General features: G+C 47.1%; 3 protein-coding genes across 4 annotated transcripts in view; all 3 read left to right on the forward strand.

Annotated features, from left to right (window-relative positions):
* SLC5A5 (solute carrier family 5 member 5) overlaps nt 1-25,480 on the forward strand; it is a 219,473-nt gene that overhangs the window by 133,657 nt on the left and 60,336 nt on the right. The gene's annotated exons all lie outside the window — the stretch shown is intronic.
* On the forward strand, nt 969-13,665 carry EBI3 (Epstein-Barr virus induced 3). Of its 2 annotated transcripts, none has more exons than XM_082207018.1 (7): nt 969-1,098; nt 3,526-3,643; nt 5,437-5,682; nt 8,434-8,548; nt 9,179-9,351; nt 12,789-12,952; nt 13,138-13,665. In XM_082207018.1, the coding sequence occupies exons 2-7, from the start codon at nt 3,556-3,558 to the stop codon at nt 13,297-13,299; spliced, it is 948 nt and encodes a 315-aa protein (XP_082063144.1). In that variant the 5' UTR covers nt 969-1,098; nt 3,526-3,555; the 3' UTR covers nt 13,300-13,665. The 2 variants fall into 2 exon arrangements, with proteins under 2 accessions (XP_082063144.1, XP_082063143.1); XM_082207017.1 differs by lacking the exon at nt 969-1,098 and adding an exon at nt 2,070-2,271.
* LOC309523143 (lamin-B2-like) lies at nt 17,787-20,906 on the forward strand (the record flags this gene model as incomplete). The annotated part of the gene is made up of 6 exons (XM_082206904.1): nt 17,787-17,842; nt 18,415-18,472; nt 18,583-18,690; nt 18,989-19,108; nt 19,279-19,383; nt 20,019-20,906. The coding sequence occupies 6 exons, from the start codon at nt 17,787-17,789 to the stop codon at nt 20,058-20,060; spliced, it is 489 nt and encodes a 162-aa protein (XP_082063030.1). The 3' UTR covers nt 20,061-20,906.

Below are 25,480 nucleotides of genomic sequence, written 5' to 3' on the forward strand. Positions count from 1 at the left end.
GTTAGGTCCTTCTTGGCGTAGAGGCGTCGTTGCAGCTTCTCATCCTTCAGGCCACCGACGAGGCAGTCACGAAGCATGTTCTTCAGCTCTGAGAAGTTGCAGAACCGAGCAGCTTGGCGGAGAGAGGTCACAAACCCAGTTATGGTTTCCCCAGGGGCTTGCCGCTTTGCGTAGAAGGCATTTCAACGAGCCACCACTGAGGGCTGCGGCGAAAAGTGCCCCTTCAGCTGTTCCATTATTGTTTTGTATGGAACAGTAGCGACGTCTTCAGGCGCAAGGAGAGCCCGGGCGATTTCAAACGTCTCCTCTCCGCAGACGCTGAAGAATATCGCCCTCTTCTTGGCGTCTTCTTCGTCGGTGACCCCTTTGGCTTCTAGGAGGAAGGTGAAACGGGAGGCGTACGCTTCCCAGTCTCCAGATGCTGGGTTGAATGGCGAGAAGCTGCTGTTGGCTGCCATTCTGAGTTCCTTGTGTCCCGGAGCTGAAGCCTGGATACACGGTGCGAGGCAGCGGTGCGGCAGGTGGCGGTGCTGCGGTGCTGTGTGTGGCAGTCAGCTCAGCGGGATCCCACCTTCGTCGCCAGTGAAATATACTCAGAGTCGCAAAGTGATTTCATGCTCTTTATTCAGCTCATAGTGGTGAGGAGGAATGAAAGAAAGTCCCCTCAAAGTATCTGCTTTATATACATTATTTACACAATGGGCTGCACATGACTGGTTAATTCTGGAATTCTACTGTAAGCCAATCAGGTTGTGGATTCACTTATATCTGGAGCATGATTGGGTGGTTCCTGCCAACCAATCATACTGCTGCATTGTTCTTGGACCAATCAGACTGCTGCATTCTGAATCCTATTGTTCTAGGACCAATCAGACTGCTGCAGTTTGGATCCTATTCAACTCAGTACATAACAGAAACATTGGAGTATGCCTCTAGGGGATGAAGTCAAACTGCACTAGCAGCACCGAAGTGACCCCCACAGGGCGCAAGCCTGGGCAGTGTTTCTGAAGGTCCTCGGCTGTCCAGATGACAAGATTCCGGTACTTTCGGATTCGGCGCAACCCGAAATCGCACAACCCAAAGCGTCTGTAACCCGAGGTATGACTGTAGTTTTGAAAACTGTTGATTTCACCTGTCTTTTGATAATTTTTTTATTGTCCCTGGCTGTTTTATAAATTTGATTTTATCGGCATTTTCATATATTGTTTTATGTACCTTAAATTGGTTAGAGGTGGGTGGTTGTTTCTTTTGATTCAGCAATGTCTCCGAAAAATTGTACACATCACTTGGGAAGACAGGCGAACTAATGCCAGTGTACTGGAAGAAGCAAAGATCACCTGTGTCAAAGCAATGATTCTTCAACATCAGCTTCGTTGAACTGGCCGTGTTGTGCGGATGCCTGATTATTGTCTTCCAATCTAAATAAAAGGGTAAACTCTGGCCGGTTTCTGTTTTGACTTGAAATGTTTGTTTCGGTACTCACTGCAACGACACCCGCCTGAGAGAAGCCAGGGCTCCACCTGGCGCCCACTACTCATAACTCAAGAAAGGAAGCTAAAATGAGTAGCAGGGATATTCTATCTGCATGAGCCTTTGCAAACTTATTGCTTTCCGGATATTTCAGGCGGCTCTTCCTATCGGCCCCAGCCAGAACAGTTTTGGACTACAACTCCCATCAACCCCCAGTCAGCAAATCTGTTGGATGCTGCCTTCAAATCATCTGGAAGGCATCTGTAGGCTTATAGATAAACTTGGCACAATAGTTGTCAACAGCTTTGCCACTTGTGCTTCTAATAACTGCTTTAAAATGAGGGGGGGGGGAATACTGAATAACTCACATTCCCACCCCCATTTCTGGTCAGTTAGCCTAACTCACAGGGTCGTTGTGAGAGAATCAGGAATGCCCCTGGCTAAACAAAAATTGCTCCAAGAAGTGTTAAATGGGGGGGGGCACACACACACACACACACACACACACACACACACACACACACGAGTGCACAGCCTTGGGGAAGTTTCGGGAAGCCTGTTTTGTCATTCTGGATGTTCTGTCCGGGATGTGTGACAGGAGGGGAAATCCGAGCCAGTGGAGGCGGGGGGGGGCTGTTATGGGAATCGGGCCCTTCTTGGGAGAAAAGGCTTCCTGAGATCAGCTGTGAGCCAGGAAGTGAGGGGAAGGCCAGCGGTTGAGACAAAACCACAGAAGAACCTCCTGAAGAGAGACGTGGTCGGGAACCAGCCCAGACTCGGAAGGCAAAATCTTTGCTACTGGTGAGTCCCCCCCCCCCTTAAAAATAAAAATAAAAATTTAGGACTCCATTTACTGTTGCCATGACAGCAGCATGCAATGCAGTGCCTTTAACAAATCATAGCATAAAATGATCTCTGCCCCAATGAGCCTGCAATGGCATGGCATGCCTGTTGCTCTCCCAATGTTCCCGGGGGCCACCCCATCTCCTCCCTTAGTACTGAACTTTGGGGCCCTCGCTAGTCATGGAGAGCTGGGCTAACCTGTCAATTTTGGTTTCTCTCATATTCTCGTTTTTTTCCAGCCTTGAGTTCAGTCCTTTGTTGTTGTTGTTTAGTCGTTTAGTCGTGTCCGACTCTTCCAGTCCTAGACATCAGTTTACAATTAAAACATCTCTCTCTCAGCTGCCAATTTTAATTGTCTAATTTTAATTATGTTTTTAGTTACTTCTTTTGACTGTTGATAATTTTAATATTTTGTTTTATAATTTTGTAAATCATTTAGAGGTGTTGTGGTTTTTTATTTTAAGAAAAAAATCTAATGGTTTACAAATTTTGTTAAATAAAATAAATGCTAGGTGCCGCTGCCCCCTGCTCACTCTGCTTGCCACCCCTGCCTCCCCGCCAGCCCCTCCTCCCTTTACACCTCACTCACCTATCCCCTTCCGGCTTGCCCCACACATTGCCTCTTCCCCTCTCAGCTTGCCCCTCTGCTCCCTGATCAGCATGACCCCCCTTGCTTTTAAAGGAAGGGGGTGGGCTTCACAGAGCGGTTTGCAAAGCACCTCCCCCCATCAAACAGCTCACCTGGGCCACCTGCCGCCATGCTAAAGTTCACCACCTACTGGCAGCCACATGAACTACAGTGTGATGACGGCCTTGCATTTTTATGTATAAAAATAAAGACCATTTGTGCCTGTAAAATCTTTCAGGTGGTCATACTGCTTCACTTGCAATTGGTGCACATCCTCTTGTTTCCTGCTAAAATCTTGTAAGTTTTAATAACACAAATTTTCCTGAGTTGTAGTTTCTTGTCCTACTTTTGTTGCACTATAGTACAAGAGTTCCACTCCAGACGGCAATAATGTGGTAGCATTGCAGAACTAATAAACCAGAGTGACCTGTAGATGGTCCTACTGCATCAATAACATGCTACAGAATATACCCACCAAAAAACCAGCCGTCTGGAGGGGTCCTTCTTAGTTAAGTTGTAAGCTTGGAAAATACTGCATATCAAGTATTTTACATAAGTTGAGTTTTGATGACTCTTTCACACAGGATTTGAAGCTGCACAAGCACTGAAGGAAGATGCAGCGGATAATACTGACCATCTCATTTCTCCTGTCACCCGGCTTCCCTTCACAAGAGGACATTGTTTGGTTCAACGGATCGAAAGGTATGGCAGGAAGAGAGGCAACGGATGGGAGAGGCTTGGCAGTCTGGCTGCTTTGCTGCTCCAAAGCTGCATGCAAACTCTCCAGAGCTCCAGCACCTTGCTTCCTGGAGCAACTCCTGCCATATCATCCAGAGGACCTCTTTCCAACCTTTTAATACTGTGTTGGGTTAAAACTGGTGGGATCCCCCAGTCTTGAAACTCTTACTTAGCAGCCCCTGTGGTCCCCTTTAATTTGTGTTGCGGTTAATCTGGGGGCATCACTGCACACTTCAGTGCATTGTGTAGAATCATAGCAAGGTCACATCGAAAACTTTTATAGGGGATCAGGCATTGGTGTTATTGTCCTGGTTCAAAGGCCATATGAAGCAGTGGCATAGCGTGGGGGGTGCCAGGGGGGCCGGCCGCACCGGGCGCAACATGGGCGGGGGGCGCGCTCGCACTAGCAGCTCTCTGCCCCTACTAAAATCCACGGGTTAGGGAGCCCGCGCTCGCTCGGCTTGGCGAGGAGGTCGCGGAAGGGGGAGAGCGAAGCCTTCTGCCGCGGGCAAAAAAAGGAGAGGAAGCCGGGCGGGCGGGCGGGCTGGCTGGCTGGCGGGGGTCTGGCTGCGCCTGCTGCTGCCGGGCTTTGACAGCTTGGCGAAGCGGAGGGAGAGGAGCTTTATGGTAATTGCGGCTCTCTCTCCACTGGCCGCCTGGGTAGTGAGCCGAGTCGAGCAGGGAGTCTGGCGAGGGGGCGGGAAGAGACTTTCCCACCTCGCCTGGTCAAAAAGGAGAGCGGAGTCTCCTCAGGGCGCCCACAGGCAGGGCAGGGCAAGGCAAGCAGAGCGAGGAGGAGAGAGAGGGGAAGGGGGGGAAGCAGCCAGGAAACGCTGCGGTGTGGAGGAGGAATCAATTAAGGAGAGAAAGCGAAAAGCCTTGGAGAAAGGGAAAAAAGGAAAGAAAAGAGGCAGCTCCAGGAGAGCGCGGGGGAAAGAGAAGCCTCGCTGCTGCTGCTTGGGAGAGTAAATTACTGTACTTGCCTTGCCCCGGGTTAGGGGGCGCAAATTACTTGCCTTGCCCCGGGTGCTGATAACCCACGCTACGCCGCTGATATGAAGGGATATCCTTGATGTTTCCCATGTACACTTAGTATCTGAGCAGACTGAGCAGACACAGTCTATACTAGCACTAGGGCAAGAGGCACTGAAGCAACTCAGCCCAGCTAACCAAGACCGCTGAGTACAGGGCAGTATAACAACAACAACAGCAACAGCAACAACAACCTCACAGGGTCATTGTGAAAATAGAAGGCTGAGAGGTGATATGAGAGCCACCTTCAAATATCTGAAGAGCTTCATATGGAAGATAAAGCAAGTTTGCTTTCTGCTGCTCCAGAGAGGAGGACCTGAATTAACTGATTCAAATGACAATAAAGGAGATCCCAACTAAACATTAAGATGAGCATTCAGATAGTAAAAGCTGTTGGCCGGTGGAACGGGCTCCCTCGGAAAGTGGTGGCCTCTCCTTCCTTGAAGGTTTGTAAACAGAGGCCAGAGGACCATCTGTCAGGGATTCATTAGCTGTGGTTCCTGCATTGTAAAGGTTTGGACTAGATGACCCTTGGGAGTCCCTCCCAACTCTATAATTCTCTGATTGTAAGAAAATAGGAGTTCTTTCTTGTATTCTACTTGTAAGCTCTGGAATAAAGGATAAGTGCTACAAGCTTATCTCTTCCTCTGATGCAATACCACGCAACTGTTGTATATTATTAATCGCCCCCCTTCCATTGTTCTATTTTTTGGGGGGGAACACAGGAGTTCCACTAGACCAGCAGTACGCCAGTCTTGGGGCGCCTGAAGTCCTCTTGCATTGCCCCGTCCCTGAAGGCAATTCTACGGTGGGATGGAAAATGAGCAGCACGTCCCGTGGGATTTTGAAGGCAGTGAGAAGAGATGGCAGCCTTGTTTTGCAGAACGCCAGCCTGGCTCAGAATGGGGAATACAGTTGCCATGATCTCGCCACTGGGCAGTTGCTGCGGAGAATTCATCTGAAGCTGGGCTGTGAGTAGAAAAAGACAATTACAGTCCACATTCCTTGTGTCTCAAGTTCTTGATGTTTGGTCTTTTGTGACTCCACCCCTCTCTGGTTGATTCCCCACCAGAGTCTAACTAAGAGTCTGCCTTTCTGTAATCCAGGATTTCCCAAACTTGGGTCTCCAGCTGTTGTTGGACTACAGTTCCCATTATCCCTAGCTGCAGGACTAGGACGATGGGAACTGTAGTCCAAAAACAGCTGGAGACCCAAGTTTGGGAAACCCTACTTTGAATTGGTTGGAAGAGGAATAAAAATTCAGCGTAGCACTTAATTGCATGCTATCGTGCAATGCCTTTCCCATGACCAAGATTCTTCTATAGTATTTTCTTAGAAAGAGGCCCTGCTCACCAAAGGCCCCTGCAATGTTTATTAGAAGCTTGCTCCTTGGGTCTTCTTCATCTTAAGGCATTGGCTGCCCCTTAATTTGGTCTGGTCTTGGTCTGTGGGAGGTGACTTAAATCACTAAGCTTCTTTCAATTTTTAAAAATTGGAATAGAGGGGGGATTTGCGGGGGGGTGGGGTGGTAAATTAGGAAACAAGTACCTGTAATCTGCCACTTGGGGTGCTGATGGCAGGAAAATGGGAACAGAATAAGTAAAGGCATAAAGGTAAAGGTAAAGGTACCCCTGCCCGAACGGGCCAGTCTTGACAGACTCTGGGGTTTGTGCGCCCATCTCACATCTATAGGCCGGGGGCCAGCGCTGTCCGGAGACACTTCCGGGTCACGTGGCCAGCGTGACAAAGCTGCATCTGGCGAGCCAGCGCAGCACACGGAACGCCGTTTACCTTCCCGCTGGTAAGCGGTACCTATTTATCTACTTGCACCCGGGGGTGCTTTCGAACTGCTAGGTTGGCAGGCGCTGGGACCGAACGACGGGAGCGCACCCCGCCGCGGGGATTCGAACCGCTGACCTTTCGATCGGCAAGCCCTAGGCACTGAGGCTTTTACCCACAGCGCCACCCGTGCCCCTTAAGTAAAGGCATAAAAGAGAGCAATTCAGCAGTGCTTTTGCTTTTGCAATTGGTTGTAGAAGCCACAAGGAATAAGCTTCTAATTAAAGGCACAGTAGGGTTTAAAAGTTATAACGTCCACAGGAATTTACCCTTAGCGATGGCAACATCCTAATGATTTGGTTTTTGTTTCAATTTACCATATACCATAATTGGCAGGGAAGGTAAATGTCACAGAAGTCTCCATTATTAAAAAAAGAGGGTTTCATACTTATGAATATCCTATTGCATCAGCTGGGCAGCAATTTTTCTTTTCAGTTTCCCAGTCTCAAACTCAACAAAGTTGCCAACTGACACCAGTACCTCAATTGCTGTTTTTGCACTTTCTTTTGAGATAATCACATTTCCCACAATGACATTATTCCCTGTGTTTGTGGTGTTTATTGTGTTAAAAATCCATTTACACTTTGTTCAAGACTGCTTTCAACCATTTTCAGGGTGGCTTATAATGCCTGTTTAGTTCTTTTGCATATTTCTTGTAGAATTGCTGTCCAAAAGGGTTGGATCAAAATCCCACTACATGGGGAGGTATGTGCCTGTAGAGATGCAGCCTCTCCAGCCCAATTAAAAAATTGAAAGAAGCTTAGTGATTTAAGTCACCTCCCACAGACCAAGACCAGAGGTTCCTGGTTGTGTCAGCACTAATTTCTGTGGTGTTAGGTACCCTCTATAAGTAAGTTCCCTTCTTTTAGCTAAGACGGCTTTCAAGGGAGGTTTAGACCACATTTTAGTCTATTGGGTAGGGTTTATTTCGTAGCCTATGTCGTGCTCCTATTGTTTTTTGATTGTGTTGAGGGATTCTGGAGAAGTATCTTGCATATTGTGGATACCATCTTCTAGCCGTGTCCCTCTGCTGTCAGGCGAAGGTTTTCAAATGTGGCCAAGGGCCTAGTGGCTACTGATTTTACTGCTGGATTAAGAAGGTGTGGTGTGTTAGCCAAGGTATTTGGGTGTCCCCTAGTTTTGTCTTTGTGGTGTTGGTGAACAAAAATTATTCTTGAAGTGATGTAGAACATCTTAGCTGAATATGAAAATGAAAAATGTGTTTGTTGGTTGACATTTTCATGGAATTACTCAAATGTAACTGTCTCCCCACCAGATAGTAAAGTGGAGAGAGAGCAATGACCAAAATGGGTCATGTGACTCATTGACTGGGTAAACACCATGCATTTAATGCATAATTTCCCACCTACAGAATCCTGGGAGCTGTCAGGGACTGGGCAGATGAGAGTGTGGTGCAGTGGCAGATCCCCCTTCCCCCAGGACTAGACATAATCAAGAACATTGTCCTTAGCAGCCACCATAGGCAGCTGGCGGGGTCTGATTGCTAGGAAGCAGCTAGAATTGGCAGTATTACATGTGCCACATAAAACCCATTCCACACATGTAAGAAATCTATCTTTTGGTGTGGCAGCACCTGCACTTTGGAACTCACTGTCTCTAGATATCACTGTATTATTTTGGTGCCTGCTAAAAGCGTTCCTTCAGACAAGCCTACCCAGATGCTTAGAAAGTCAAGGTGATTTGAATCTGTTGTGGTCCTTTAACTTTTGTATGCTTTAAAGAATGGTTATGGATCCCCCCCAGTTTTATTGATTTATCTTTTTTTTGTAAACCTCCTTGAGGGTTTTTTTTATACTATCAAGCAATGCATAAATTTTATGAAATAATTAAGCCACCTTTTCTGCTCCTCCCCTTTCCTCCAGACCCACCTGGTAAGCCTTTGGTATGGTGCAGGTCCACCACCTACCCAGCCATCAATTGCTCCTGGAGGTTGGCGACCAAGACACACCTGCCTACTTTTTTTTCCTCCACGTACAGGTAAAAAGGAGAAACTCCCTCTTATTGGTATCATAGATACAGTTGTGGCAATTCAGCTTCTCTCTTCACAGAAACGGAGGAAACAATATTTATCAAATTAAAGTGAAGCTTTCAGAAGGGCTGCAGGGCTACCCATGGCGCTCATAAGCCAACTGGTTTCCTTAGTAGGTGTCATGGACTGGTTGGACCCAGGGGTGGTGGGAGGAACCAGCTAGAAACCCCAAGGGAAGAAGGCTCAGAGCCCAGGGACTGCAGGTGGGACGACAATGAGTGGTCAGAGGAGGAAGAGGGGGCAGACTGAGAAAAGGCGTCAGAAGCTGAGGAGGCAACAGGGTTTAGTGAGCAGGGAGAGTCTGTGGCAGAGAGAAGTCCAGAATCAGAGGCAGAAGAGGAATCTGGAGAGGAGGAGGAGACTTAGGCAGCTGTGGGGAGCCAGGGACCTTTAGTCTCAGCAACTGATCCATAGGGCAAGAATTGCTGTGCTCATGAGGCCTGACACTCCTTTTGCAGCTCCTGTTTTGCTAATATAGAGTTAACTCCAGCTCGCTTGGGGTGGTTCGTTGCTGGTTTGCTCTTGTCACTCGGTGGCCTGGGCAGCCCATGCTAATCTCTGACTTCTTTGCTATCCAGGCTTGGCATGGGAGGGGAAGTAAAGGAGTGTGTCCCAGCTGCCACAGTGGCCAACAGCTGCTCCATTGACAATGTCCAGATGTTCTCCATCAATCCCTATGTGCTGAATGTAACAGCGGTGAACCCCCTGGGGGCAGCGACGACCCACTACTACTTCTTCCAGAATGAGATCCGTAAGTTGTCATAGAATCACGACACACGATTTCCTGCAACTTTTCTAACGGAAGGAAACAGGATTCATGCTGACGGCAGTAACATGCTGTTGCTCTTTAGACATTGCTGGACTACAGCTTCCATCATCGCTGACCATTGGTCATGATGGCTGGGGCTGATGAGTCACTAGCCAATACCTGGCCACACTAGCTAGCCCAAAGAAGGATCCCTGGTCCTCTGGTGGAGGCAGATGAGCAAGAGTCTTCCATTGCTTTGTTGGGGCAAAAGTCTGTACAGTGCAGAGATAGGGAACTTGTCCATCACTGGGGGATTTAAAAGGTTTTAAACCACAAGGGTGACAGAAACAGGTTTGTAGGTTCAGAGTTTTGAGGGCACATTGTGTTATTCAGAGTGGCTTTTACAAGGCTGGCAGGATTGACTCCGAATGTTGTTCACATTAACACCACACATTTATAGCGCTTTGAACAAGCATGGCTTCCCCCAAAGAATCCTGGGTAATGCAGTTTGTAAAGGGTGCTGAGAGTTGTAAGGAGGGCTCTATCCCCCTCACCGAGCTACAATTCCCAGAGTTCCTCGGGAAGGATTGTTAAACCTCTCTGGAAACTGTAGTTCCATGAGGGGACTAGTGGGGTCTCCGAGGTGGAGCTAAGATGGCGCCGAGGTAAGACGCACTTACCGGTGCTCTTCGGATTTCTTTTAATCTTCTTTTAATCTTTTATATTTTATCTTAACTGACCCACTCAGTCTTTGAAGCATTTTATAATTGCTGCAGCTACATGCTATGGCAACTCTCTGAGAGATTTGGCCCTGCTACAGATTGCTGCAGACTGCTCCTGGTTCTCTCTTATCAGCGGGCTGGCCTCGGCTACTAAAAGAGAAGTGAACGCCATTATCCTAATTGGAGAAAGGACTTAAAAGGAAGACGCCGTGTGGTGTTTAAATGTTATGTTTTTAAGAATCGTATAATCCTTGGCCTGAGGAAAGTATGGGTCAGAACAAACGCTTGAGAGACTTTGACGAGCCCCTATCATCCCCTAAACCAAAACTATCAAGGTTGGGGCCCTTCAGAAGAACAGCAGGTTATTCTCGATAGATTGGATCTACTCAAACAAAGACTCCTATCGCAAGGGGACCCCCTCCACGCCGATGAGAGGGGAGAGCAGGCGCTCCATGTCCCACATGGTGTCTCCATCAAATGCCTCGATAATCTCTCAACCTGCTACTTTGTTACCCCCTACTGATCTGAATCAGCAGTCACCTGTTGACCAACAGCATCATTCCACCGTGAAGGAAGTCGACAAACTTAATACTCCCGTCTTAGACCTTAAGCCTAATCAAAATAGGGAAGCTGATGATTCCTTTGCCTCAATGCCTGAGCTAGAATCTACCCTGTCTGAAGATCACCAGGAAATGATTATGCATGTACCATCTCCATGTTCACGTTCTACTATACATCTGCGTCACAATTCTTCTCCATCTGCGCAGCAACTACAAGTGATGGCTGGAACACCTCTTAGCACTACCCAGGTTAAGACTGACAACTCTAATGGATCTACTAGTATAGCCCATCAAAGACTTGCTACTACTCACCTTAATGAACAGCATCCGACCTCACCAACTTTGTCTAATTCTTCCTCCTCGGCAAAGCCCTTCCTGCCTGTTAATGCTACCAAATCATGGATCCAATCAACACAGAAGAAGACTTTACCCGCACAAACTAAAATTACTGATTTCCTTATGGGTCCTCGTTCTACCCCCAAGAACCCATTAAACAACCCAAAGTGACAATTACCGGGACAGCATAAGGACCCGACATTATCAATACTTAGCTGGAACATTGCTGGTTGGAGATCCAAAAAATCAGACCCCGAATTCAGGAAGTACATAAATTCATTTAACATCATCCTATTCCAAGAAACATGGGATGAGGGAGAGATTACCATAGACGGCTTCAATCTTCTAACACTTCCGGCCTCCCCTTCCTTGAAAGGTGGTCGCCCCAAAGGGGGTCTTCTGATTGGGATCTCGCTCCAACTTCGTGCCAAATTCACTCTGGTACGGGCCTCCCCGCCTTTTGCTCTATCTGGACTGATCGCAGAAGGGAAGTCCTCATTACTAATTACTAACGTTTATCTCCCCCCCCCCCGAAGGCTCAGCACCTGATCTTGATTGGAGATGGGAATCATTTGAAAATCACCTATTGTCATGTCATACCAAATGCCCAAACTCGTACTCCTTAATTGGGGGAGACTTTAATGCTCGAATTGCCACAAATTGGGACCTACTAACCAAGTCCAAATGGTGGACTCCCCCATGTTTGGACAACTTTGACTTGGAACATACTAGAATTAGAACTTCAAAGGACAACAGAGTAAACAAAGCTGGAGTGACCCTTTATCAAATGGCCATTCGCCTGAACCTAGTATTCTTGAACGGCACCTCCCCCCCCCCCTGATATACCGGGGGAGTTCACTCACCTGGGCCACACCGGAATAGAAGAGGGAGTGACAATGCCGAGCATTGCCTTGGGGTGGAAATCCAAAATCGCTTCCTTCCTCTAAGTGATTTAGAAGCCACTCCAAATCTGATGACTCAATTTTTTTCAAAAGTAAAGCCTGTAAAGGAGAATATGGAAAAACTCTCATCACAGGATGATGGTTTAACATCTGATATGGGGGAGTTCCCCAGTTGTGTGCAGTTACAATTAGTTATTAAGACCCTTCACTGTATCTTTAAAAGGCTGGATGAGGTATCTTCACAATTATCTAATATCCTGCTGAAGGTCGAAAAACTTGAATCAACAACACAATCTTCAGTTTGTGAGGTCAAAAACTTATTGCCAGAGAGTGAGGTGTTGCCTAATTCAGATAAAAGAAAGGAGACTAAAATTAAATATATCTTAAATTCCCAAGTGAATAATCAGATATTAACTCTGCAACCCAAGAAAAGTTGCCTTTCGGTCAGGTCGGAAATAGGAAGATGGTCATCGCTAGATGGGGCTAAAGACTGTTTAAGCAAACTCTTAAAAATTAAGAAACACCAGCTTGACTTATATGCGGTGATGCCTCTGTTCCGACAGACCAACTTCTTGAAGGCGATACTCGCGTTCCACTCTGAAAAGATACCATCTATTATTGCTAGGCGGAAAACACTTTTGTCCATGGCCGATGTAGCAACGAGGGTTTTTGCAGATAGCAAGATCAAACCCCTTTTAAAGAGGTGCCCTGGCGGTGAGGACATTAGGACAAGAGACTCCGCCTTACTTCTCCTAACAATCTTCAGCACCCTTGACAAACTACAGTTCCCAGGATTCTTTGGGATCCATAACCATTTAGTGCGTGGTGTGAAGGTGGCACCGTAGGCCACACATGCTTCTTCCATCTCTCCTCTTGCTTGCTTGTTTTGTATTATTTTCTCTGCACTGGCTTTGTCTTAGTCAAGCCTGACCCTCCAGAAGACTTGACCGTCTCCCAGATCCCGGGCCAGAGGAAGAAGATACTTTTGGTGTGGAAGCCCCCCAGCTCCTGGAAATTCCCAGAATACTTCCCCCTCAAATACTTGATCCGTTACTCAAGGGATGGAACCAACACCAGCAAAATGGTGAGAGAGAGCATCATATATGAGTCAGGGCTCTGCAGCTTTAGGACAAAATTGCTGCGCTTCCTATATTTGACCGTTGTGCTTCTTCTTGCAGCCCTTCCTTTAATGCTTTGGTGCACAGGCTGCTGGTGGGCGTCAGGTTTTTGAGAAATGAAATTACAGCTGTGGTCTTTTGTCTCTCGCAGACAAGGCCCACCGAGCAGACATCCTTTGTCTTGACTGGGATCCGCCCTGGGGTGACATACCAGGTCCAGGTGGCAGCGAAGGACTTCCTCGATCACGGCGAGTACAGTGCCTGGAGTCCGGCAGCATCAGGGGCAGCCTGGATGCCAGAGTTGTGCGCTTGAAGAGCATCTGGAGTTCCTGTGGATTTCGGATGAGCCCCCACTTCCCAGGGATGGCCAAGAGTTCTTCATCACCTTTTGCAATTCTGGAGTTCACACAGAGCCTGAAGTCTAATTTCTATTTGCATGGGAAAATTTCAGCTCCTTTTCCTCCTTTTCCTTTACTGGGAACTAATCTGACTCCCCTTTTTCTTCTATAAATGTGACAAATGTATACTCTCATTGCACTCTCAGTTGTTTCCCAGTTTCCCCCTCCCTCTGTATTTTCAGTTTATTTTTCTATTTGCATTTCTTACATTCATTATTCTCCCTGCATTTTGGTATGTGCTTGTGCCAATAAACATTCTGTATAAGAAATGACAACAACAACAGTTTCTTGTTGAAAAAGAAAAAAAAACTAGTTTCTTTCACACACCCTCCCCAAAAGATCATAGACCACCAATCCGGAAGTTTCTGACAGGGGCTTTTTGAGAAAGCACTATCTATATCACACTGCAACCAATGGCAGTATTCAAATTTATCTTAAAAGGAATTAATAACATCTCATTACTCAAAAGGCTCATATCAGCCAATCTTTTTATATAATGTTACTGTTGGAAAACAAGAGCAAGAACATAATAAAAGCCTCCGGAATCAGGCCAGTGACCCAACTAGCCCAGCATCCTGTTCTCACCGGGGCCAACCAGGTGTCCTTGTAAGCAGGACATCAGATTATTATATTATATTATATTATATTAGTCCAATTACTGCATTAGTATAGGATACTTCAGTTATTTCTGTTTACATTTTATGAAAATATGCATTTTAACAGTATTGCACATTTATTCTTATATTAACAATGCACTTAAAATTACTACTCAAAGCAATGAATACATAATTGCATTGCACACAGTTAAGCAGTATGAAAATGTGTAAACAATGTTCTTAAAAACAATTGTTAACAATGCCTAATATCTTTCTTATTGTGATTAGTGTTACCTTTATTGCTACTAATACCAGTGGCTTACAAGATCAATCCCTATTCTGGGGCCTGGAAACCAAGCCTTATGAGGAACGGTTGAGGGAGCTCGGTTTGTTTAGCCTGGAGAAACTGAGAGCAAACAGGAGCTGTCCGAGAGTGGAGAATGGACTAGCTAGGAAGGTGGCGGCCTCTCCTTCCTTGGAGGTTTTTAAGCAGAGGTTGGATGGCCATCTGTTATGAATGAACTAGCTGAGATTCCTCATTGCAGGGGGTTGGGCTAGATGACCCTTGGGTCCCTTCCAACTCTATGATTCTATAAGTACCAGTTATAAGACAGTCCACAAAAGGAAAAGGGGCTGGAATGGAGGAGGGCAGGTGTCAGGGTTACTTCCAGATCCTAGCTCACAGAGGATCACGCTAGCCAGCGATCGTTAAATAAAAGTCTTTATTGAGTTACAGTCTCCATTCTCGAGCTGCTGCGTGCAACCCTACGTCTTATGCTTAGATCGGCGAAGCTCCGTCTGAGTCTCCGCCCCTTGCGCACCAACTTAATATCCTAGCCCTGCTCCACCTTTTCCGCCTGACAGTTCTCCTCTGGGTCCCTCTGCCCCCCTGGGTCTCTTCCTTCCGGGATTCTTCTGACGCTGACCCCCCTGACTCTCCTGTCTCCTTGCGCCGGGCTTTAGGACCTGGCTCCCTTTCCGGGCTGCCTACTGCGCCACCTTCCTGTGCATTTGAACTTGGCGCGCGCGCCCAACCTTCCACTTTCCGTCTAACCGTCACTTCGCTCCCCGATGAAGGTGTGGCCACTCCTGACTCGTGCCCTCCCTCCTGTTGCGAGCTGCCAGCGCTTGATCCCTGGCGCTCTTCCTCTTTCCTACTCTCTGGCGGTGACGCTGGTCCCGATTTCCAACTGCTCCCCTCTGAGTCCCCTCTGGCTCTATCTTCCTGGGGTGTCCCCCTAGTCTCCCCCCTTGCCCTGGCCACTGGTGCTCCTTTTTGTGAATCTTCTGATTCACTGGAAAGACTCGGAGATCTCGGGTCGTCGTCATCACTCATCCTTTCTTCTGCCTCCTCCCCCTCGCTCTCTGTTTCCTCCCTTGCCCTCGCCTCTGCTCCTGAACCCCTGACAGCAGGGAAAAGAAAACTCCTGGCACTCATTCTTTCTTGTTACAGAACTAAAAGATTTCCCAAGATCAGAGCAGGCAAAACACTTCTTCTTGCTTCATTAACAAATTACAAAGCACTGGACAAAAAAACAGAAACAATGATAGACACACATAATAAACTATTTCCAGGCCCATTTCTCTCCACATCCTTCAGCTTGAGGTTTGAATAGAAAGAGCTGAGGACTGGAGTTGAACTCCATAGCAAGAACATCTCCAGGAGAGAGCTGCATGCTCTGTCAAGAAGTCTCTCTGAAAATCATCCACCTGGGAAGGGAGCCAACCTAGGCGAAACCCCAACCCTAACCGGTCCTGGAGGTTTTGCTAAACATGATTAGAAGGGACCGGTTGGTTAAAGGTATACAGGTCGGAGCCAAACAATACAAATTGAGAGCATTTGCAGATGACTTAGTACTGACATTACAGGAGCCAGAATCTAGTACTAAAAGGGTTTTAGAATTAATTCAGGAATTTGGTCAAGTGGCAGGTTTTAAACTGAATAAGTTAAAAACCAAGGTTTTAGAGAAAAATTTAACACCGATTGAAAGAGATAGGTTTCAGAACGAGACAGGATCGACTGTGGTAAAGAAAGTGAAATACCCGGGGATTAATATGACAGCCAAAAATGTGAACTTATTTAAAGATAATTATGAAAAATGTTGGACGGAAGTGAAAAAAGATTTAGAAATTTGGTCAAATCTGAAGCTTTCACTGTTGGGCCGAATTGCTGTGATAAAAATGAATGTACTGCCGAGAATGTTGTTTTTATTTCAGACATTGCAAATTGTGGACAAGATGGACTGTTTTAAGAAGTGGCAGAGAGATATCTCTAGATTTGTCTGGCAGGGCAAGAAGCCCAGAATAAAATTTAAGATACTGACAGATGCAAAGGAAAGGGGTGGATTTGCCCTGCCAGACCTTAAACTTTATTATGAATCAGCAACCTTTTGCTGGTTGAAAGAATGGCTACTTCTTGAAAACACAGACATTTTGGATTTAGAAGGTTTTTACAATGTATTTGGATGGCATGCATATTTATGGTATGATAAGGTCAAAGCTCATAAAGCATTTAAAAATCATATTGTCAGGAAAGCTTTGTTTAATGTCTGGATAAGATATAAGGACTTGTTGGAAAATAAAACTCCAAGGTGGCTGTCACCAATGGAAGCAAAAGCCTTGAAAAGGCTCAATATGGAGGCCAAATGGCCGACATATTGTGAAATTTTGGAACAAGAAGAAGATAAACTGAAATTGCAGAGTTTTGAAAAACTAAAAAACGAAGTGAGAGACTGGCTTCATTACCATCAGATAATGGAGGCATATAATTTGGATAAGAAAATTGGTTTCCAGGTGGAAAAGTCAAAATTAGAAACAGAACTGTTAGAACCCAAAACTAAGAATTTGTCAAGAATGTATAACTTGCTGTTGAAATGGAATACTCAGGATGAAACGATTAAATCTGTTATGATTAAATGGGTACAGGATGTTGGACATAATATTATGTTTGCTGACTGGGAACAGTTATGGACCACAGGTATGAAGTTTACGGCATGTAATGCCTTAAGAGAGAATATTATGAAAATGATATACAGGTGGTACATGACCCCAGTCAAGCTTGGAAAAATCTATCATTTGCCCGATAATAAATGCTGGAAATGTAAAGAAACTGAAGGTACATTCTTTCACCTTTGGTGGACGTGCCCAAGGATTAAGGCTTTCTGGGAAATGATATATAATGAACTGAAAAAGGTATTTAAATATACCTTCCTGAAGAAACCAGAGGCCTTTCTCCTGGGCATTGTCGGCCAATTGGTGCCAAAGAAGGACAGAACCTTTTTATGTATGCTACAACAGCAGCAAGAATACTCATTGTAAAGTATTGGAAGACACAAGATCTACCCACCCTGGAAGAATGGCAGATGAAAGTGATGGACTATATGACATTGGCTGAGATGACGGGCAGAATCCGTGATCAGGGAGAAGAGTCGGTGAAAGAAGACTGGAAGAAATTTAAAGACTATTTACAGAAATATTGTAAAATTAATGAATGTTAGAAGGATGTTGGATAGAAACTAAGTGGTTTCCAGCTGTAATGCTTTAAGAGATATGAAAAAAATAAGGTTTCACAAATGGGTAAAAGCTTAATGGTAAGGATTTGCTGAACTAACAAATTGAACTGGAATACAAAGAAGGGAGGTATGAGGAGGTCCGGGGAAATAAGTGTAAGAAAGTTATGTTGTTGGAAAGTAATGGATGTTTTTAACTGTTTTTATTTTGTATGTTTATTTTTCATTTTTTGTTATATATTAAAAACTTTCAATAAATATATTTTTTTTTAAAAAAAGAAACCCCAACCCTAACACATGGCCCAGGCTTGTCGCATTGGTGTGGGTAACCAGAGGTTCAATTTCACTCCATTGTGAGAGAAATAATTTATGTTGCGTTTTTATTCCCTTTTTAGAACAAATGTTGCTCTTATTAATTGCTTTTTTTTATAAAAGTCATAAGGCCACAAGGTTATAATGGTTGGGAGATTTTTATCTGGGGCTGTTCTAATATTGTAAAAATGGAAAGGAAGAAACGATTTGTTAGAAAATGTAAAGGCAATAGTAAGGTAAGAATTGCAGGAGAAATAATTAAGACGAAAGTTTCCACCTAAACATTAGGAAGAACTTCCTGACAGTAAGAGCTGTTCGACAGTGGAATTTGCTGCCAAGGAGTGTGGTGGAGTCTCCTCCTTTGGAGGTCTTTAAGCAGAGGCTTGACAACCATATGTCAGGAGTGCTCTGATGGTGTTTCCTGCTTGGCAGGGGGTTGGACTCGATGGCCCTTGTGGTCTCTTCCAACTCTATGATTCTATGATTCTATGAAAGGCTATCAGAGATGCTGAAGGAAGTCCAAATAAGGATATATGTATAATAATTTGTGTGGTATATCTTAAATTTTTTGTATGCTAAAATTAATAAAAAATATTACCAAAAAAAAAAAAAGCCTGGAGGACGTGGACCCAGAGGGGAAGTATGTTCAGCTGAAGAACCGCTCTGACAAGGTAGGCTGCGGGAAGAGAAGCCCTGTTGGAGCCTTCAGGCTTCCCTCCTTGGCTGGCCTGGCCCTGGGACTGGTTTTGCTGCTCCCTGAGTCCCGCTGCTTCTCCCTCAGGATCAATCTCTTGGGAACTGGAGGCTGAAGAAAAAGATTGGCCAGGGAGAAGAGGTGGCTTACAAATTTACCCCAAAATATGTCCTCCGGGCTGGGCAGGCAGTCACAGTAAGTCATGGCTCTTTCCTCGGGAGAAAAGGCCTCCTCATTGGAAGGGAGGTTGCCCTCATTGGTTGCCCAGTGTCCAGAGACCTGCTCACACTCTGCCCACCTTCCGTGCCCCACGCAGAACCTCCTTGGTTGTTTCCTGCAGCCTGTGGAGAAAAGGCTCCCTGCGACTGGGGGGGGGGTGCCTCTGCCACTTGGAGGGCTGGCCATTGGGGTCAGCTTGGAGAGCTGCTCCCTCTGGCGTGGTGAAGGATCAAGGGTGCCCTGCCTGTGAATGAGGGAGTCTCTTTCTTGCTAGATCTGGGCAGCTGATGCTGGGGTGGCCCACAGCCCACCTTCGGTCCTTGTGTGGAAGCACCAGACCAGTTGGGGCACCGGGACCAGTGTCCGCACCTACCTGGTGAACTCTGATGGAGAGGTTGGTCCTCCGAAGGGGGGCGCTGCGGGTGGGGGTGCTGGAGAAGCCAAATAGTGAAGAAAAGGTTGCCTTGCTTTTGATGCAAGGACATGACAAAGAAGCTGCCTTTGAGCATTCACTGAGCACCTGCTACACTCAACATGAGCTGTGTTTCTCCTACTTCTTCTCAGGAAGTTGCTGTGAGGAGTTTGACTCAGTCATCTGCTGTGCTGCAGGACAACGGGGAGGAAGATGAGGAGGCAGAGTTTGGGGAGGAAGACCTCTTTCACCAGCAGGTAGCTGGAAGAAAAAACACTTCCACCCACCCACCCACCAAGGGTTGAATCGATTGGGGCCTAACTGCAGCCATGGTTTGGGGGTGGTTCCAAGGAGACAATGGGGTACCTTGGTCTCTCCTAAGGGGCAGCTGCGCGCGCTCTCTCTCTCTCTCTCTCTCACACACACACACACACACATACAGCGAGGCTGAGCAGCTTAGGCCCAGCCTTTTAGTTATCAAAGGTAACTAAAGGAGTTGGGAGTTGACTCTGCTCAAGAAGGGAAAGTGAAGAAATTGGCCAAGTCAGGAGTCTCTTCCTCCCTGGGGTGGCAGAGGGAGCGTTCCCACTTTGAAAAGGGGAGGACTTGTGAGGGTAGATTCTGGGAGGGAGGGACTCCCAGCTGCTCATCTCTGCTGTGGGTGGTGCCAGGAGCTGCTCTCCTTTCCTTCCTGCACCCAACTGGCTGTGGTACACACACCCTGCCTCTCTCTAGGGTGGTTGGTCCCCAAGTGGTAGAAGCTGCTAAGAGGACAGCTAGGCTGAGCTCTATCCAAGTTGCCTCTCTGATCTTTAGCCGGGGCAGGAGAGAGGGTTCTGCCGGGGCCACCTGGGGAGCTTCCTGATGCCCCTCCTTCCTTCTCTATCTCCAGGGGGATCCCAGGACCACCTCCAGGGGCTGCACCGTCATGTGAGAGGAAGGGAAACCGTCTCTGCTCGTCTTTTCTCCTTTTTTTGCTCTGCCCAGAGTCACTGAAACTATTTTTATACATTGCATATGATCACTCTTTTTTTTCTTTCTTTCTTGGAGATGGTTCCTTAGTAAACTTCTTAAAGAGAGAACTTGAATCAGCCAGAACTGCCACCATCTTTTGAAGATTTGCTTTCCCTTTGCAATGCCCATGGTCTACTTTGTTGTCCTACTTGCAAGCCAAAGAGTGATGCAGCTCCAGGAGTTTCCAGGGAAGAGAAAGCATGGCTGAAGTTGCCACTCTGGAGTGGACAGTCTGCTTCTGTGGCCCTCCTGTTCTTGTACTGGGGGGAAGTGGTCAAGCAGTGACCCTGGGTGTAAGCCTGCCTGTGCCCTCAGGGGCAACCCCAGTGGTTGTGCAGATAAAACCAGGTGGCAAATGTGAGGATTAGTGATCTTTTCATGCCATTGACCCTAGGTGTGCCTCAGAAGGCCTGGAGCTCCTAGGACAGAATGACTCTTGAAACAGTTTGGGCAGCTCTGTGGAGCATGGAGGTCTCAGAAGCTGAGATGAAGTGAGAAACACTGATTTAAGGCAAGGCATGTTTGAAGTCATTGCAGAACTTCCTCTGCCTAAGTTCTGCTGCCATGCTTTCAAGCAGGGAACAATCCTAACCATGTCTACTCGGAAGTAGGTCTTGTTGATTTCAGTGGGGCTTACTCCCCAAGTGAGGTTAAGATTGCTGCTTCCTTGCGGAATGACCCTAGAAACAGGGTTGTATCAAGTCAAAGGCCCACTGAATCCAATGGATGCAACTCACTTGAAGGCCTAATCTGAATAAAAATAAAACAGAAAGGGAAAAGAAATCCAACGGGCGGCCAGGCGGGTCGCGACAGCCCAGCGGTGGGGGCGAGAAGAGCTTGTTTATACAGAATGTGCACATATTTTAATATGTATGACTGCATGTACAATACAGCAATGTATCACATAATCACCTCCGTCTCCTGTTTGTTTTATGCTTTGGTGCCTCTTCTCAGTTATATGATGATGAGAACAGAATCCTTTGCACCATCTGAGCCCCTTTGTGGAAGTGGGAGTCTCTCTCAGTCAGGCATGTGGGCTTGTCAAAGCTGTTTGCTGGCTGAGAGATCTAAATGCTATTTATTATTTAGGCAGATTCACAGCACCTGAACCTGGCCTTCCTCTGCTAGCATGTTCTACAAGAAGAATACCAGCCACCGCCAAGCACACAGGCTGTGCGTTTTTGCATGTTGTTGCAGGAGACCCCCCCCTTTTGTTCTCTGTCGTTTCACACCCACACGTGTTGCACAAACACTACACACACACACACACACACACACACACCTTCCCCTCCCTTACCCAAGGAACGTCCCTTTAGAGGGCCGTCTCCTATGTGGAAAGAAGCCTTCCGTAAATAAGGAAGCGCTAGCCTGACAGCCTTTCGCTATAACACTCCGCATCGCCCTATCTGTATTATTGGTAGACCAGTCGCCTGAACTCTGGGTCAATCGGCGGCCGCCTCAGCCAATCAGTGTTACCGAACAGCGCCCCTTGCGGTGGCCACACAGGTACTGCAGGCTACAGGTGCTCTTCTCCCTTACCTTTGACAGCTCTCAATACAAAGTTTCCGATCTCAATTGACCGTGACTGATATAATCAAAATGTAGCAAGCTGCTTCCTGAAGGCGAAAGTGCTTTGAAGAACAGTATTCTTTATAAATTCACCAAAAATCAACCATACCTCGGATTCTCACCGGACCACTTTTATTCTGCTGCATATTACAAGGGCTATCAAAGGGGGGTGGCTTGATACTAGGCAGCCATAATCCCTTGACCGAGCAGTCACGTACTCTGCGATCCTTCCGAGTTGGCGTGACAACCTTGATAGCCATCGTGATGGGCTCAGACAGAGGGCTATCAGGGACACAATGGACTGCATGTTTCAGTGTATTCCGCACGGACTCCCACAAAGGACTGTGGCCGGATTCCCCTCAGGGGGCAGGAAACTTCGCCCTTTCCCTTTGTTCTTATGCATGACTCATGTGGGGAGGGGAAAGGAGGTTCCGGCCAGGTTTCAAGACACTCGGATTACCTGCACAGCCCCTCCTCGACGCCTCCTATTTTTAATATAATCATGATGTAAATATGATGTAATTCTGAGGGTGTAGCTTAAGGGATTAGCAACTAATAAAAGTTGGGGTCTTCTTTTGTTCTGGGCTTCCATCTTGCTTCACCTCGTGGGCGGTGGGAGTCCTGTCGCGACAGTTCTTTCTTAATAAAGGACCAAGCCTACTGGCTGCTGTTTTGCTCTGAATTGCTCTGGTTGGTGTCTTTGTTTCGTCCAAGGGAGCCCTCGGATTTCCCTTAACAGTTTTGGCGACCGTGCTCAGGGACACTTGGTTCTCCTGCAAAGGTGAGGAGGGAGATAGAGGGGATCGGGCACCACTGGGCAACCTTAGCCCGGGGATCCTTTTTTCCTCTCCCTGTCTCCTATTTGTGGGCGGTAATCAACCGTCACCAAAAGCCCAACCGGAGAGAGCAAAGGCGAGGTAATAGCCGGCTAAAGAAAAGGGATCCCAGGATCCACGGGGGACATCTTCGAACGTGAGTATGGTTTGAAGAAGATACATTGGGAGGGGGTGGGGAAAGAAACATCTCCGCGACAGCCAGACTTTCCTTCTTTCATTTCTGACGTTCCCCTCGGAGTCGTCCGGGAACGTTCTAAAACTCTCTCCTTTTCTCCCCTGATTCTCCCCCTCGGAAAGTGGCCAGGGAGGTCGTGGACCTTTACTGTTTGACGTTGCCCCTCGGAGTCGCCCGGGAACGTCTGCAACTTTTCCTTTCTCTCCCCAATTTCCTTTTCGGAAAGTGGCCGGGAAATTGTGGCATCTTTACTGTTTTCCGACGTTGCCCCTCGGAGTCGCCCGGGAACGTCTATAACTTTTCCTTTCTCTCCCCAATTTCCTTTTCGGAAAGTGGCCGGGAAATTGTGGCACCTTTACTGTTTTCTGACGTTACCTCTCGGAGTCATCCAGGAACGTCTAAATCTCCCTCTCTCCTTTTCTCCCCTGTTTTCCGTCTTGGAGTTGAGTCCGGGAAGATGTGGCTCTTTTATTGTTTCTCTGACGTCCCTCCCTCAGGAGTCGTCCGGAGGCGTCCCTCAAATCTCTCTCTCTTCTTTTCTCCCCCGTTTTCCGTCTTGGAATTGAGTCCGGGAAAGCGTGGCTCTTTTGCTATTTTTCTCTGACGTCCCTCTCTTGGAGTCGTCCGGAGGCGTCTTTTCAAAGCATTTCCTCCTCTCTCTCTCTGCTCTAAATATGCAAGCGAAGCCGCCCCTCCTGCCTGGCGACCTTTGTTAGGGATGACCCGGGTACGTGAGAACGCAAGGTCGTTTGCCTCTTTTCAAGCGTTGTTCTTTTTCTCGGACCCCGATCTGATATTGCACTGCGCAAGCGTTCAGTAGGGAATTCCGAACTTAGTCTCAAAGGCTAGGCAGGAGGCTGTCGTGGAGGATAGAAGGGCGGTTCACGAATTTGGGGCCCCTCACTAGGACCAGTTGCGTAAGGGGTAACAAAGCAGAATTCCAGGATCCGTGGTTGTGTATCGGGTAGAGAGAGAGACCCATGGCTTAAGGTTGAGGTTTGAGATTTATAGGTAATGAGTTATTTGCAGTTCGAGGATAGACAGGGTTAAAAGTCTAAATAGAGATAAATAGAGGTACCTTAATTACTGAAAGAATATATTTTTTTCTACCCTTTCCTCCCTTTGTGTTTCCCCTTGTCTGTTCACCCCCTCTGTCTTTAGTGTACATCGCTAGCGAAATACCCCATTTTGTATAATAGAGTGATGGGAGCCCACACTTCCCAGTACTCTGACTGGACTCCCCCTGGCGACAAGGTTACTATGAAGCCTTTCCGCTCGGGAGAAGACTCCGACACTCCTCTAAAATTTGTTCTCCTTAACTGGAAGGAATTGAGAGGGAGAAAGGGACTCTCGAAGTCTAAACTGAAAGATCTCTGTAACATCTCGTGGGTCGCTTTTACCCACCATCTGGAACTGTCCTCTCAATGGCCATCTCATGGTTCCTTTAATCTTGTGAAGATGCAAGCACTTAAATCCTATCTAGCTGATTAGAAGCCCCGACAACTATATTATCTTAATGCCTTTGTTGAAGCTCGCGAATTATTCCAACGGCAGCAAACCCAAATTGTTCGGCAAATGGCCGCTTTGAAAACAACCAGACCTCCCCCGTATGATGAGATTAGAGCCCAGGAATAACAATTAGATAGAACCCTCATTCCTTTCTACTACCCTGAACCCCAAGCTCCTCTACGGCAACCCAAAAATGGAGCAGTAAACAGGATAGCCACCGGCGCGGGGGGGTGCGGGACCCAGAGAAGAAGCAACAAATCAGACCACCGCGGCCCCTCTCCAAAATACAACTAGGACACTACCGTCCAACCCTTCCCCAAACGCCTCCAACGTGGGAAAAGACCCAGTAGACTTGGGTCTCGGACCCCTACTGAACGGGCAACTACTGAACGGAGACCGAGAAGGACCTGTCTCCAGTAGGACTCGAAATAGGGATAACCTACCAAATGGTGAAATAGAAGGTGCATTCCCTCTAAAGGCATTACCTATCCCCCCGGCCAGAGCGGGAGACCCTCCCCGTATGGTTTTTACTCACCAACCCTTCCTCACGTCCGACTTAATGAACTGGTCCGACAAGATGCCCTCCCTGCGGGATGACCCGGACAAATGCCACCACCAGGTGGCCACCATTTTTTCTACCCACAACCCCACTTGGGCCGACGTGCATATGTTGCTTGGGGCCCTCTTCAATGAAGCAGAAAAAAGGGAAATACTGGCAAAGGCAGGGGAGGCCCTAACTAGGGAAGACTATCAACCGAACCGACCCGCTTCCATGAACCCCCTAACCGCCCAAACGTTACTAAATGATCCAGACTGGGACTATAATACCACCGGCGGGGCATGGGGCTTAAAGATTTTTTAAAAGGCCATCTTAGATGGAATCAAAGCTGCTGGCCAGCGAACCATAAATTGGACCAAAATCCAAGCTGTCCTTCAAGGACCGGAGGAACACCCATCTGACTATTATTCCCGATTGGTATCCGCAATTAAAACTTGGGGCGGGATAGACCCGGAGAGCCCCCAACACGAGGTCATAGTTAAAGGCTTCTTCAAAGACCAAGCCACGGCAGATATAAGGAAAGCCTTAAATGCACACCTTGGATACGATGGAAAGACCATAACCGAAATCCTTTCCATCGCTAAGTCCGTCTTTAACACGAGAGACGAACGGAGGAGAAAAGATCCAAAACCCGACTCACCGAGGATATTAGCCTATGCTGGAGCGGCCCCCCCTTCCAGGGATAAACTCAA

The sequence above is a fragment of the Podarcis vaucheri genome (genome assembly GCF_965113315.1).
Source record: "Podarcis vaucheri genome assembly, chromosome: 18".
NCBI lineage: Eukaryota > Metazoa > Chordata > Lepidosauria > Squamata > Lacertidae > Podarcis > Podarcis vaucheri.

Coding starts and splice junctions, on each gene's coding strand:
- EBI3 (XM_082207018.1), top strand. CDS start 3,556: ATGCAGCGGATAATACTGACCATCTCATTTCTCCTGTCACCCGGCTTC. Junction 5,683..8,433: donor AATTCATCTGAAGCTGGGCT/GTGAGTAGAAAA, acceptor CCTTTCCTCCAG/ACCCACCTGGTAAGCCTTTG. Junction 8,549..9,178: donor TTTTTTTCCTCCACGTACAG/GTAAAAAGGAGA, acceptor TTTGCTATCCAG/GCTTGGCATGGGAGGGGAAG.